Genomic DNA, 14621 nt, shown 5'->3' on the forward strand with positions numbered 1-14621 from the left:
GTTTTGAAAATAGCTGCATCATGCTGCAGCATTCACTGTACTAAATGTTCACAGTTGCCTCTTCAGAAAGCTTAAGCTACATCATGTTAACACAGCAAACAATTTCAATATTTTTGAACAGGTAGACACTGATTTTAACACATTTATCCAAATCTCTTCAAGCTTGTGTCTCTATAAAAAGAAAACTTTCATGTTCATTTCAACATCTTTTTTATTTTTTTTTCTTCCTTTAGAATATTGGGATAGATTGCATTCTAGAATTTTTTAATTCATGTGGAAATGGAAGTGATCACATATTAAAATTAAAGATCCATGGTAAGTTTATTTTAGCTCTTCTTGCAAGCAAGATATCACGTTGTACTGTATGTATGTGCTGTTCTTGTTACTAATGAGACTAATATGAGATCTGTTTATTTGGTTCAGTATTTTCATGTGATCTGAATTGCAGATTTTTTTATCCATCAACCCTTAAGGCTGTATAGTTCCAATCAAGCTGTGCTGGCTTTCATCATCTTGACAGACTAAATGTGTACTCGAGCAGAGACAATCAGATAAACAGGGAACTCAATGGAGACCACAGTAGGGTAGGAACATGGGCTTTGCCTTCTGCATTTGAGTGTTTTAACAACTTTAATATGTCCGATGTAATGTAGCCTACAGTTTGACTTTGGGCCTTGCAGTCTGCTTCCTAGTCCCATAGCAGAACTTTAGTTTGCCTACTTTTTGTGACAAGTTGTGCATTTCTGCTCCTCATTGGTAGAGACTGCATTCTGCCTTGAAAGCAAATGGTATGTTTTTCCCTACCATAGTACATTGAATATGGAGCATAGTCATTATTTTTTCTAGTTGCTTCACACTTGGCCTTGTGAGGTTCTTTGTCAAAAAAGGCTACCATAGCAACCTCTTAGAAGACAGGCAGAGGTAGGAGCTTTGGCAGGGTTCAATTAGACAGCTTTAACAAAAGTGCACAGCAGAAGGCAGTGACACTTTTCCCATTGATAATAACTGCTTACATGCATGTTTTATGTAGTAAAAGACATGCTCTTACTGTATGTAAATGTTTCAGAAATCTAAACATTTTTAAGCAGACTTTTCACTCATTTTTACAATATTATCAGCCCAAGGTCTGGAGCCTATTTCATTCTGTATACATAAACATTTCACAAAATTAACAATGTACAGGTGTCCCTGTTCAATACTAATTCATCCTTGGGCATCTGTGAATTTGGTTAAAAAACCTGTATAGTGTACACGTAATAGAGGAGGTGACAGAGTACAGAGGGCTGCATAAATACTGACAGAGCAAGCCCCGCTCCCAGACTGCGAACATCGGGTGCCCTACACAGCTCAGCTCACACCATGATGAAGGCAATGCTGGTCCTACTGCTCCTGCTGCCACTTTGTGCAGGTCAGTCACTGCTGGGGTTCAGCTTGTCTTTCCGCACTCATCAATACTGGGTGGAGATGAATACCAAAAGGTTTTCTTGTTAATGGTTTTGCTGTTATGGTTATATGCTTATATGGCATTGTATAAAAGTTACACTTGGGAAATGTGACAATGCAATTCCACCTTTCCTCATTTCAGCCGATTTTTCTATCGAGTGCTATGGAGAAGATTTCCTTTTTGTCCAGAATGAGGTCCTTCAGTGTTCCAGTAAAGTTCCTCAAGCCTGCTACACCAGAGGTTGGTTTGATTTGTGATAAATGGCAGAATAATAAATAGTACAATCTGTTATACAAGACTGACATATTACTTATCAATACTGTAGCTTGTTAATCTAATTTGTGTTTTGGGAGAGGTGTATTATCAAGTACTATCAAGATCTTGGTAGAGGTTTGACTTCTGTTATCAAATCAGTTATGGAAGACTGTATTTTATTAAACTGGTTGACAGAAGGATAAACTTTAATAAAAATGAAAACGGATGTCACTTTTAAAGATGCTTTCGCAAATCCTTGAGATCCTCTGTAGAGGAAAGAAAACAAGTTAAGAAAACACATATGAGAGCTGGACTAGGAGAGATTAGTTCTTATTTGTCCTGCATTGATTTCCCTCAGACACTGGGGAAAAGGGCTGTGCCACCCTGGATTTCTGCAAACGCCCTGGCTGGAAATGCTGCTCCGAGAATCGTTGCAACGAGTGAGCCCTGGGGCCCTCTGTGATCCACACTGCACACCCCTGCAAGGATGAAATAAAAGCACTGTACCAGTCCTACCCCCGTGTCTGTACTTGTGATTTAAATATAATTTCACTGATGTGGGCCTTCACGCAAATTTCAGGGAGAAGGCTCTTTCCATATCCCTCTCTTATTATCCGAGCTCAAAGGTTGTTTGCATTTCAGTATTTGAGCTTCGGGTTTACCCGGGTTTACCTTTGTGTGTTTCAAAAATATATCTGAAAAAAAGCAGCAATTGGTAACTTATTAATGGGGTAAAAATATGGCACAACATTTGAACAAGATGACTGCAGGTTTTAACATCTAATTAAAAAACAGGTATCTAGTGCTACAACTCCTTTGTTATTATACTAAACTGTTTTATCATTTTAGCTGGATTTTATTTGAGGGTTAAAAAAAGAGAGGAACAAATTGTGTGCTGAAAGCTTTGTACGGTGCCAAAGAAAGGATTTGTAGCCTAGGGAAAATTGGTATCAACTGGAAACTCACTGAAAATTGGTATAAACTCTGGGAGATGTTGCTCATTTCTAAGCCATAATAAAAACACACGACCCTTTAAACAACAACATTTTTGCCCAGGACATTGGGGTTGTTGATTGTGTGCTATTGGAAAACAACATGGGGTTACTCTCCAGTTTCAAGGAAATTTACCATCCCAAGGACACATGCGATAAAAGAGCAGCCATGAAGTGAAAGAACAGGAAAAACAGGAAAAAAACAACTGGAGAGCCAACTCAGAGATGGAAATGGGAAACTGAGTCTGCAAACCCAATAAAAAAGATATCTGAAGACTAATCCAGCTATGTTCTACAATAACAATTACATAAGACAAGCAACCCAAGAGACAAACTCTTTTCTTTAAAACGCCACAACAAATATATATTTGTGATTAAAAGACAAAACAAAAACAAAACCTTCCATGATTACAGTGCTTAACAGTATTGCTATGACTCAAAGTTAGTATTACATCTGCTTTCCCTATTCCCCAGTTTTCCAACCTATGTTAAAGTGGACAGCAGCTCAGAGCACTTATTGGAAACTTATACCAGACAGGAACATTTCTACTGTATTAATTACAAGAAGTGAAGTGAAGTGATGGAAATTGCTCTAAAGGTTTAAGGGAAAAAATCACCACACAAAGAAAGGCTCACATTTTTATCAATTTCTCTTCATAAGTAAAGGTATAATGAACTGCATATTGCACAGCAATCTACACTCATCTTGCTCATGAGAAGTTACTTCATCCATAATTCATGACACACAGACAATTTTCACTCACTTTTCATTTTTATTTTTTTTAAATCTTCAGTTTTTTTCTGCCCTTGTGACAGGAATGCATGAGAGACAGAATGGCTCAAACATCTTCACGTGAAACACCTTTTTTGTCATTTATATCTCATTAATGATTTGTTTTCATTATTCTTCTCCATTTCACAACAGCTTCAACAATTACATTGTCCCGCACATTAACTTCTGTAATCATTGCCCTGTAACAGTTACACAAAGGATGCCTAATTTCAAAACCTAGAAAGGCATTTGCAAATATGAGCTTAAAGGCTCTCTAACCCAGTCTTTCAGCAGAAGTGAGATCCTACCCTCTCTTTCCAAACACCCCACTATATCTTTCTTGCCTGGAAAGTCACCCTACATTCACAGCTAGACAGGAATTTATTCAAGGCTGACATTTTATATCAATTTGGGAATTATGTGTTTTATTTTGGATACTAGCCCACCTGACTCAGAAACTGCAGCAACAAAAACGAGCCCTTCATCTTTTGAAATGACAGAAATTAAACCACAGACAGATACTGTACATCACCAAAATGCCTGTTACAAACACTGCAGGTATACTTTGGCCAAATACTTATATTCATATATGATACAGCATTATGTATTCGAGCAGCTTTATGCTGTATTTGTACCATGGTCTTTTTGTAGTTTATGAACTGGTTGGCTGAAAGCTAACCCCAGAAATCCTTAATTAAATGACTGTTTAAGCTTCGTGGTCACTATCCACTACTTTAACCTAGGTTATGGACTTCTGAGGCTTCTGCAGTGTGGCCATCCGTCCAAACCAAGGGGAGAACTGTGGAAAAGTGGGAGTTATTCTCCCTGTAACCTCTGCTGCATCCCCGGTTCCTCTTAGAAAGCAAGGCAGTAATCTTGGGGACATTCACACATTTGACTGGAGGCCCCGATTAACTGACTGCAGCAGTTTCTAAGGAAGCAGGTTAAAGGTCACTTATGCAGTACAAACAAGAACACTGCTCTCAGAAAGACAAGGCAGTCAGGGTTAGAATACCCTGGTTTCATCTAGTTAAGACAAATGGAACATCCCTCCTAAATATCATCTGAGCTTCAGCACTTAGTGCATATACAGTATCTTACACATCTACAAGCTGTAGAGTTCTACACTAGTTGCAAAGGTATTGCATACACAATTGTGCTAAAATGACTGGTAATGTTAAATGTGATAGATCAGATATATTTGATTTTTTTTCTACTGACAGTGCTACTGGGCACTGCACATTGTCAACAGCACTGCTTAGAATTTCCAAAACACCTTAAAAAGTGCACCTCACTCAGGATTCATCAGCTTGCTGAGTTTCGGACTTTCTGTTCTTTTAAGTCTGTTCAAAGGAGTGATCATTCTTTTAACTCAAAGTTTGGATTAGATCTGCTTTCCCTATTTTTCCCTATAAACAGAATGGATGGACAATCAGCTACAGGTATTTACACACAGGTATACCATTATATACAGAACTTAACCACAACTGAATGCATAAACAGAAAGTGAGGAAATTCAGACAAGATGAATATATGCACCAAATGGGTGTGTTTTGTATGAATGTTGTCATTTATGTAATGCCTTTCACGTCTTAGTAATAATATTGTTTTATGAAATTATTCCAAAATACTATGTATGTCACTGCTGCACGGAACTTTGCATTCCTTAACAAACTATACCATCTGAACCAAACTAGCATAATGAGGTTTGGATCCAAAAGCAAGCGCAATGCAATTCTGCAGCAATAACCTTAAGCCACTGTGTTCAGAAATTGAGGATGCATTTTGTTGCCACTAAAAACCCCCCCCAAAACTCCAGGAGCTATGTTGATGTAGCAACTAGTGACCGTAAGGAGAGGGATAAATGCTCAATGTTGCTATGTTTCTGACCAAAAATGTCTTTCTGAGAACCTGTTCCTCCCTTTCTAATGATCAAACCACCCCAACAACTACAGCAAAATCGTTTAACATTCCTCCGTACAAAAAAAAACACATTTTTGAGTAATGATCTAAAATGCAAGGAAAGTAAAAGTTTTCTTTTCAGACCAGCTGGAAGTTCAAAAGGATTTTTGAGATTTCCAAGGGTATATTCATTGTACCCAATCCCACATATGTTATAATACTGAACTGTCATGTTTCATCATCTTATAGCTTCAGACCATTCTTCAAAACACCTTTCAGCTTCATCTGATTACTTCATCAGATCACTCACACGACACTGACAGGACACCTACAAGGTTCCTCTACATCAGTCTCTATAATAATTATCATCAAATAATGTGAATACATATCCCCTTTCTGTACCAATATTTTATACTCATTTCAAAAACTATAACTTCTAGAATATGAGTCTTGTGAAGCAATGAGAAAATATAGCAAAAATAGGACTCTGCAGTGAGCATTTATATAGCTCTTATTCCTGCTCCTGTATTTCATTGTCTACCCTTGAACCTGGTTTTTCCTGCTGGTTTAGTTTTATGCTTCCAGAGGCAAGAATTGGCTCTTTAAGTGCATTTATTCCCACTGCGGGGGAGATCTGGGAGAAACTGTAGACATTCTTTGTGTCCACACCAGCAGTTACACAACACTGAGGTTGCACGTGAATATGCATTCTGTTAAGAGATACAACATTTGTCATAATGTGTAATAAGGATTATGGCACTTTAAAAAATGACTTCTTGGACTCATGTGGCCAACCAGTCTTTGCCTATTCTAGTACTTAGCCATAGAAAAATATACCAGCCAGGGTTTGTGCTCTCAGTGGCTCTAGTGTTATAACCACATGGCCCGGAAAGTAAATTTTAAAGATTAAGTTCTCTACTGAACTAGATTTACCCTGCATAACCTCCACAGTAAAATAGCAACTTCCAGCTGGCATGTAGAAAAGCCTTTTATTTCCTTTACAAGTAGATTTAATATCACCTAATGCTTGGAAAAAATAAGCAAATAAGCTGTTTGGAGAGTAAGAGGTTCCCTCCTTGCTTGATGGCTGTATACCTGATTTTATTGATCCTGAGTAGATTTATCGGAAGGGAATGACAGCTTGGATGCACTTTGGAATGGCGCAATCGCGTAAACTCTGGCTTTGCACACTTAAGACTTTAAAAGAAACTCAGTCTGAAAAAAATCTCTAACCAACCCTACAAAATGCAGCAAATTACTGAAAAAAATCTAGATATCTGAAGTATAAATAAGATCATAGGAAATGCATGTTCTGTCTGAGAAGTCTTTATAACAATAATCAATACAAAATGAGGGTAAGCACTTATTCCATGTGTATTTGCTGGTTGGAGCATCATATAAAAGTCAAATTTGACATCATTGTCTTTTGATAAGATAACAGCATTGGATACATGGCTGATAAAAAGAACATAAAAGAGACTTAATTCCAGAGGATCTCAAACAAGAATTAAATCAAGACCTCTGAAAATTTCTGAGCATGGGAACCTTCATTGACTCATACCCACAACATCGATGAGTGTTACGTTCACAGCTATTGCATGTTGTTCGGCAAACAACAGCACGAAAGAGGATGAACATTTCACAATGTAGTCACAATCACAACATTTGCAAAATTTAAAATTACCCAAAGTGGCCCTCCACCCCTACACCGCTGATCAAACATGACAAACTACCTAACAGTCTGTATATTCTTATCCGATTCAGTGGAGACCTCTTCTTGCCTGTGCTGCTCTACCTTATCTTACCACCGGGTGGCAGTGTGTGGAGTGTGTGGAAAAAAACTGCTGTCTGGTCCCTCACCAGTCAGGATGCAGAAGGTGCACCGAAAATAAACACCACAACCCAGGACCAAGACTCACCATGGCCAAGGCACGCCCCGGCACTCCACCACCAACTCCATCAGCACTCCAGCAAGAGTTTTCACTGAGGGCTCAGCTTAAAGCCAGGAGCTATAAAGAATTTTATAGGGTACAATTCCAGCTGGAGCAGAGGATTGCTACCAATTAGCTGAGTTTTTGGCATAGGCAAGATCACCTCAGCAAATTCATGTTGTTGTTGTAATGTATGTCATCCAATTTCCTTTTCATGAATTATACATGTATATAAAAAATGTCAGTTTTAGGTTGTACTCATTATATAATGCCAGTTCATGGTTTATAAAGCCACGACTGAGGCCCTGGTCATTATGTCTGTGCCAGCTTGCCTTCAAACATACATGCTGAAGTCCAAATACTGCTTAATTAACAGCAGCTTTCCGCTGGTCTCCCCTCTGCCTTTTGTACTAAAATCACTAAAGCTTTCCAGTATGATGTTAGAAAAGGTAATTCAAAGACAGTTTAACTTTGTTTACAATGGAACAATGCTCTATTCCATTAAATACTTCAATATGGTTGTTACTCAACTATAATGCCCATCAAAGGATGTTATTGCTGTCAAGGAATCCCTGGACTGTCTGAAGTGTTCTTTTTAAATCGTATTTATCGCTGTAGATACTGTAAATGAGCAGGGCATAATTAATTCCCAATTTAACCAAAGAAAACAACCAAAAAAATCAAAAGTCAGCTTTTCAGGAGAACAAATAAAAAACAAAAGCAAGAAAAAGAGACCACATTTCATTCCTAAAGGTCTCAGATTATTTGATTTGTCACAGAACCCATGTTTTTTTTCTGCACCCTTTGAAATAACTCTTAAGTTGCATTTTTCACCAAAATATTTTGTGTTTGTGTGTGTGTACTGTGTGTCTTTTCTCATGATTAGATTTTTTTTTCACTTCTTTGCAAAGCTCAATCAGCTGTATATAATTTTTTTTCATCCCAAGTAATTAAAAACACCAAGTACACAACCCCCTAGCCATATGACTGGACCTAAAATCACAAAGCAGAAGAGAAGTCTCCGTTCCTTTCCTCTTTTGCTGGACAATTATCTTTGCTCTCTCTGGAAAAAGTGTGCTGTACCCCACTGAAAAAAAAACAACAAACATCTAGAAGAGAAGCAGCACTGGCTTTATCTTCTCAGCAGCCTGTCTGCTTCCACTTCACTTTACCCCTGACCCTGACCTGCCCTCACGTAACCAACTCAAGAAATAACATAAAAGAACCTGAAAAGCAAAAATGTCGAGGCCCCCTGGAAGCTGCAGCGAGATCACGCAGCCCCCAACACGGGGCTCAGGCGAGGACAGAGGATGTAAACTCGGCAACCAGGCAGAGCTCTAGGACGGCAGGGAGTTGGGAGTGCTGGGGGCTTGCTCGTCGCTGGGGGTGGGGGTCTCCTCGCTGGGCTCCAGGCTGTCCTCGGGGCTCAGCGTGCTGTCGGAAGGGGGCGGGGTGTCGGGGGAGCTCTCCTGCTGTCCGTTAAGGGTGTCGGGCTCCGTGGGGGTGGGAGGAGGGGTGGTGGCCGTGGGGGGAGTGGGGACGAGAGGTGGCGTGGAGGCCGTGGGGGTGCCCGCCTGGGGGCCAGAGCCCTGTGCTGCTCCGCGCGGCATGGAGTTGAGAAGCTGAATGCCCATCCCATCAATCGCGCTCAGGCTCTCACTAGACACCAGAGAGGCCTTCTCGATAAGCCTCCACTGCATTATGCTCATGTCCTTCCCACCCGTGGAGATGAGGTGGTTGTCGTTATGCTGGAAGCTCACATTGGTCACATGACTGCTGTGGGCGCTGTACTTGTGGCTTGGGGCCTGGAAACAGAGTGAAAGGCAACCACAGCGCATCAGTCTCACCATCTTACAGCTCAGATACAATGAGCAGCTCACACACGGTTTGAAAGCTGAAGAGAATACAGCAGTCGCTGGCTTACACCACTGTCCCCCAGCACATCTCCCTGTCCTGGAACCATCTTTTACAAGGTCTAATTACAGCATGACAAGATGATATAGGAAGTCAATATTTTGCCAACAAATTGGTAGAAAATACTAATCAAACAGCAGGACATGAGAATTATTTTATACAGGCTTACAATGCTATTCATACTACAGAATATACATTTATAGATACTATATCATTTAGAAGAAGTAAATTCAAAGACTGGTTTAATTAAATTGCTTTCTTCCTTTAAAAACTTAACTGTGGTTGCTACTCAACAATTACACCCATTTCTTGGGATGTTACTGCTGTCAAAGAATCCTTGGACTGCTCTGGAAGATTTATTTCCATGCACACAACAATAGATAAACAAGGCAGTTTTCAAGATAAAAAATACACGAGACGCAGAGTGGGGCAGTTTTAGGGTGCAGCAAACATGAACTAGCCCTGCTTCACCTTTGGTTTGGAGCATGGATACTGGAACAGGTGCACTTTGCAGAAGTCATCAGCCAGCGCAATCACCTTCCTGTTGTGAGACCGGACCAGAGCATTGATATCCGTGCCATCTGACCCTTCCGGCCATACTCCTACCAAGAGACAAGAAAGAGAAAGATTGCAGACACAGCTTGGAGTGGTCTTGGTGCACTTATTGACAAGTGTTACGGCTATCAGATTTATTGTCATGAAATTAAATACAATTTTCATTTAATGCTTCAAAATAACTTGGTACTTCTTCAAAGCCTCTAAAACATTACATATAAGTTCACAAACCGAGGTCCTGACTCTCTGTGGTCATTAAAAATCCCAGGGCGCTTCTCGAAAAGAGTAGGGGTGTAACCCCGGTGTCCTGGCCAAATTTCCAATTGGCCCTTACCAATCATGGCCTCCTAATAATCCCCCTCTATGAATTGGCTACATCACTCTCCTCTCCTCCCCACTGATAGCTGATGTGTGGTGAGCGTTCTGGCGCACTATGGCTGCCGTCGCATCATCCAGGTGGATGCTACACATTGGTGGTGGTGGAGGGGAGTCCCCATTACCTGTAAAGCGCTTTGAGTGGAGTGTCCAGAAAAGCGCTATATAAGTGTAAGCAATTATTATTATTATTATTACATATGCTAATCCTATATGAAAGATGAATAAGTTTACTTTCAATATCTGCCTTTTTTTACCAGCACACTAATGGAACATGATTTCGAATTATATCGTTAAAAATATTTTGTTCATTTGAGACAAAAATAAAAAGAATTTAATAATCATAAGAATCTATTGAGCTGAGCTCTCTTTCTGGGACAGAGTGCTGAAGTTTGATTTGTTTTCTTAAAACCTGGAGTTTTATTTCAAAACATTTCCTCAAAATACATGCAGTGTTGTTTTTTTCTCCAGCAGATGGAGTTATAGCTGTATGTCTGACAGCGTGAGTCAATAGTGAGCCAGCTTTAGAGAGAGGAGGTAGTTCATGTCTTTCCCCATTTATTCATTTGATTAAGGACTATCTTAGTCTCATCTGACCATAAAACATTGCTCCAAAAACTCTGCTAGCTCAGCTTTGTACTTTCAAACAATTCTGAAGCATGTTCATGGCCTAGGCATGCATGACTATCTCTAGAATGGACTCACCAATCTTTATTGATTATGTAACTAATAATGGCAGCCACAGAATTAATTCTGAAGTTTACAGTTATAATTTGTCTGCTTATGTAGAAGAAAATGATATACTGATTGAGCAGTGTTTCACCTTGAGGTATGACAATAACCAATAACTCAAAACATACAACACAATACAGCCAATGCAACTGAAGTGCAGCTTCTACCTGGTAAGCACCTGACAGTCATTATGTGCCAGCAGCCTCACTTCACTGCAGATCCAGCAGAGATGTGAGAAACTGCTTCACCAACTGAATTCATGGGAAATTTCTTAAGTCAAAAGGCCCGAGTGGGCAATACTAGAGTATACTAGATATGGCCAGCAGCCATATCACCCTGAACTCACAACTGGCAACACACTGAAGCTAAGCAGGTGTGAGCCTGGTCAGTACCTGGATGGGAGACCTCCTGGGAAAAACTAAGGTTGCTGCTGGAAGAGGTGTTAATGGGGCCATCAGGGGGTGCTCACCCTGCGGTCCATGTGGGTCCTAATGCCCCAGTATAGTGATGGGGACACTATACTATAAACAGGCACCGTCCTTCGGGTGAGACGTAAAACCGAGGTCCTGACTCTCTGTGGTCATTAAAAATCTTAGGACGTTTCTCGAAAAGAGTAGGGGTGTAACCCCGGCATCCTGACCAAATTTCCCATTGGCCCTTATCAATCATGGCCTCCTAATAATCCCCATCTATGAATTGGCTTCATTACTCTGCTATCCTCCCCACTGATAGCTGATGTGTGGTGAGCGTTCTGGCGCACTATGGCTGCCGTCGCATCATCCAGGTGAATGCTGCACATTGGTGGTGTTGGAGGGGAGTCCCCATTACCTGTAAAGCGCTTTGAGTGGAGTGTCCAGAAAAGCTCTATATATTGTATGCTGTATATACTATAAGTGCAAGCAATTATTATTATAATTATTAGAGTGGAATTGACCCAAGATAACAGTGCTAACACCCATGCACTTTTGAATCTTTCCATGGTATCTTTACAGAAAAAGCAGGCAGGAACTCAGTTTAACATTCCATTCAAAGAGTAGTCCTTCTTACAGCTCAGTGTCCCCTGAACAGCTTTTAGAAAATTAGTCTAAAAGTCCAGAGGTAAGAGCACCACCTACCACAGCAATGTGGTTTATTATTCACTTGTCTTAGTAATACTGAATACTGTATGTACTGGCAGAGGCAATTCTGCTTCAGGATGAAGAGAGGCTGGATTCAACAGTAGGAACCATGTTATTTAGTTCCAAGCAATGACCTTGACTCATTTGTAATATATATAGCAGACTGCCACATACCAGGAGCTGCATTTAAGATGGTCCTATAAGCTACCCACAAGAAAACAATGCGAAAAATATTAAGAAATATCTAAGATCTCTGAGTAGTGTCTTTTATTTACGAGCATCATTTATCCAAAATGTGTGCATTACTTCAAACAGCTGCTGTTACCTTCAGTAAAGCAATTAAAATAACATGCATTCTCATCGCCTAATAATTTTAACAAGATAATCACATTTCTAACTAATTTGTACCAGGTGACTGAATATCACAAGTATTTTAATTTTGCTTTTTTTTTACTCCAGAACATTTCACAGTTTTTCTAGCATGGAAGCAGGTGCTTATTAAATTTCAGTCAGTAGGACACCTTACTGCACTGGGCAGGGAAGTGCTCATGCTTGACAGTCTTCTCACTAGGATAGAGCCCTGGGGTGTCCACTGGTCCTAAGGTGCTTCCTAATATCTTCGGTCTGAACATTTTCTCTCTGTGCTATCAGTAGTGGGTGCTGTCTTTTACAAAGGGAACTGTTCCAGACAACACAGTAAAACATTTATAGAGGGGCTCTCTCATGTCCCTGCCAGTAAAGGCCAAGGTTATCTTCAAGTGAAGGTTGAGCCCCAAAGACCAAAAATAATTATTCTGATGATACCAGGGAATAAATACTGGGTATATGGATGCAAAAGCAGTAATGTGCTCATCAATACTGGGGCGTTGCTGTCAAAAATCACTTTCAGAAGTGTCTTATTTGTCTGATTAACTGTCTAGAGGTGCACATTTTCATATTAAGCATCTTTACTGTTTCAGTCTCCCTGCTGACTGCTTCAGAATTATACATTAGGAATAGGTTTTCTGAAGCCTTTTCTTGGCCTAGTGTATGGAATCTGGCAGTCAAGAGTTAACTGTTTTTCCAGCCTCATAAAGCGAAAAGTCAATCAGTCTGGTCCTATTTACTGGGATTTATTTTATTTCTTGTTTGAAAATAGTCATTCTCCAGTGTCAGACAAATACCTGATGACATGCTTTAGAGATTAAGGGTGAGGGAGAGGAAGAGGGAGGAAAAAAACCCAAAACATTTCCTTAGAGGATTTTATATCCCAGAGCTAGGGGCCTCAACACTGTAGCGAACCTCAGACTGACTGGCGCAACCAATTCCATCTGATGTACCAGCCAAGATATGTCTGAAAACCACAGTTCAATGTGTAAGAACCAGCAGCAACAACAGAGAAAATCACCACCATTATCTGCCTACTCTCCTCTATCTGCACTCTGCCGAATGTGCTCATGTTGTATAGGTCAGCAGTTCGAATGGGAAAGAAAAACAGTGACGCTCTGAAGAAAAGGAACAAAGTAAAGAAAAAACAAAAGAAGTAAACAAAAGGAGAAGTGAAAGGGGAAAAAGCAATGGAACAAGTGAAGATCAAAAAGAAAAACAATAAAGAGAAATCAAAGGCAAAGTGAAGAGAGCACAAAAAAAGCCTAAGAGCGAACGGTGATGCTCACCAAACACGTGGAAGCCCAGTACGCAGGTGTAGGTGGCCCAGTCAATGTCCTTGCACTCTGAGCGATTCCGGATCAGTTTGCAGCCACCTGGAATGTCCCCTGAGGGAGAAAAAGGCACAGGAGAACAGGAACAGGAGGTCAATTTGTTCTCAAGTGACCTAATTAGTTAAATTCTGAATGAGACAAAAAAAGGTTATTTCTAGATTTGTGGAACTCATCATTCAGACCTGTATTACATACCGTATGCCCTGGACTAATATGCACTGGACTCAAAATTCATGCATGAGGATAGATGAAGACCAATAAAATCATTACATGTAAGTTATTTACTGGTACGTAGGCCCAAAGAGAAAATAATATTTTCCTGAAACAAAGACATCTGGTTTACTACAAATCCTGGGGATGATGAAAAACCATGCCATTCCCAGAAGTACAGTATAAACTGTTAACCTAACTCCCAAGCCAACAACTAGAGTCTACCACTGAGATGCACAGCAGGTGGCTCTTCAGCAGTAAGGTTTTAAAAATCTCTTATTTCCCACAGATTTCATCAGAGGGGTGAGAGGAGAGGGACTTTCATTCACAGGAAGAAAAATTACCAAATTACCAATTACCAAAAGAAATGCAGTGATGATGATATATGTGTTGAATAAATTATGTTTTGAATTTAAGTTTTTGAAGGCCCAGCAGACATAGTAAGGAACCTCTGTGATAGTACATCAGCAAAATGTTTCAGGGTTAGAATGTAGATCTATCCCACTTAAGCGGAGTCCAAACAGTCACAGAGTTTCAATTACTGATTCAGCTCATTAGGGAAGGGAGATTTTCTGATCCTGTTGGAAACGATCCAGTGCAGACCTGGAAAAGCTTTTCCCTTACCAGGAGACAATGTTGATTCAAGGAGTTGGAAAAACAAATAACACCGGAGAAAGGGGAGTGTGAAATGGCTTCAGGTACTAAGAGTGGGTGAGTGCTG

The 14621-nt window shown here is 40.1% G+C and overlaps 2 protein-coding genes across 5 annotated transcripts in view; one reads left to right on the plus strand and one right to left on the minus strand.

Moving 5' to 3' along the window:
* Window positions 1-1282: 1282 nt before the first annotated feature.
* Window positions 1283-2214, plus strand: LOC148646312 (uncharacterized). Its single transcript, XM_088609948.1, has 3 exons — window positions 1283-1408; window positions 1586-1684; window positions 2058-2214. The coding sequence occupies exons 1-3, from the start codon at window positions 1360-1362 to the stop codon at window positions 2141-2143; spliced, it is 234 nt and encodes a 77-aa protein (XP_088466074.1). The 5' UTR covers window positions 1283-1359; the 3' UTR covers window positions 2144-2214.
* A 1230-nt stretch (window positions 2215-3444) lies between these two features.
* eml4 (EMAP like 4) overlaps window positions 3445-14621 on the minus strand; it is a 106892-nt gene continuing 95715 nt past the window's right edge. For all 4 annotated transcript variants that reach the window (XM_088609942.1, XM_088609941.1, XM_088609943.1 and 1 more), the window contains 3 exons: window positions 13646-13744; window positions 9682-9812; window positions 3445-9101 (listed from right to left, as the gene is read on the minus strand). In XM_088609942.1, the coding sequence (XP_088466068.1) occupies window positions 8634-9101; window positions 9682-9812; window positions 13646-13744 (698 nt within the window). In that variant the 3' untranslated portion in view covers window positions 3445-8633. The remainder of the gene's footprint in view (window positions 9102-9681; window positions 9813-13645; window positions 13745-14621) is intronic.

Source organism: Lepisosteus platostomus, chromosome 17 (assembly GCF_059453375.1).
Source record: "Lepisosteus platostomus isolate fLepPlt1 chromosome 17, fLepPlt1.hap1, whole genome shotgun sequence".
NCBI lineage: Eukaryota > Metazoa > Chordata > Actinopteri > Semionotiformes > Lepisosteidae > Lepisosteus > Lepisosteus platostomus.

Excerpts from the sequence above, each read along its gene's own strand:
- LOC148646312 (XM_088609948.1), top strand. The coding sequence starts at position 1,360 with ATGATGAAGGCAATGCTGGTCCTACTGCTCCTGCTGCCACTTTGTGCA. Across the intron at positions 1,409-1,585 it reads CCTGCTGCCACTTTGTGCAG|CCGATTTTTCTATCGAGTGC; the intron begins GTCAGTCACTGC and ends TCCTCATTTCAG. Across the intron at positions 1,685-2,057 it reads TCAAGCCTGCTACACCAGAG|ACACTGGGGAAAAGGGCTGT; the intron begins GTTGGTTTGATT and ends GATTTCCCTCAG.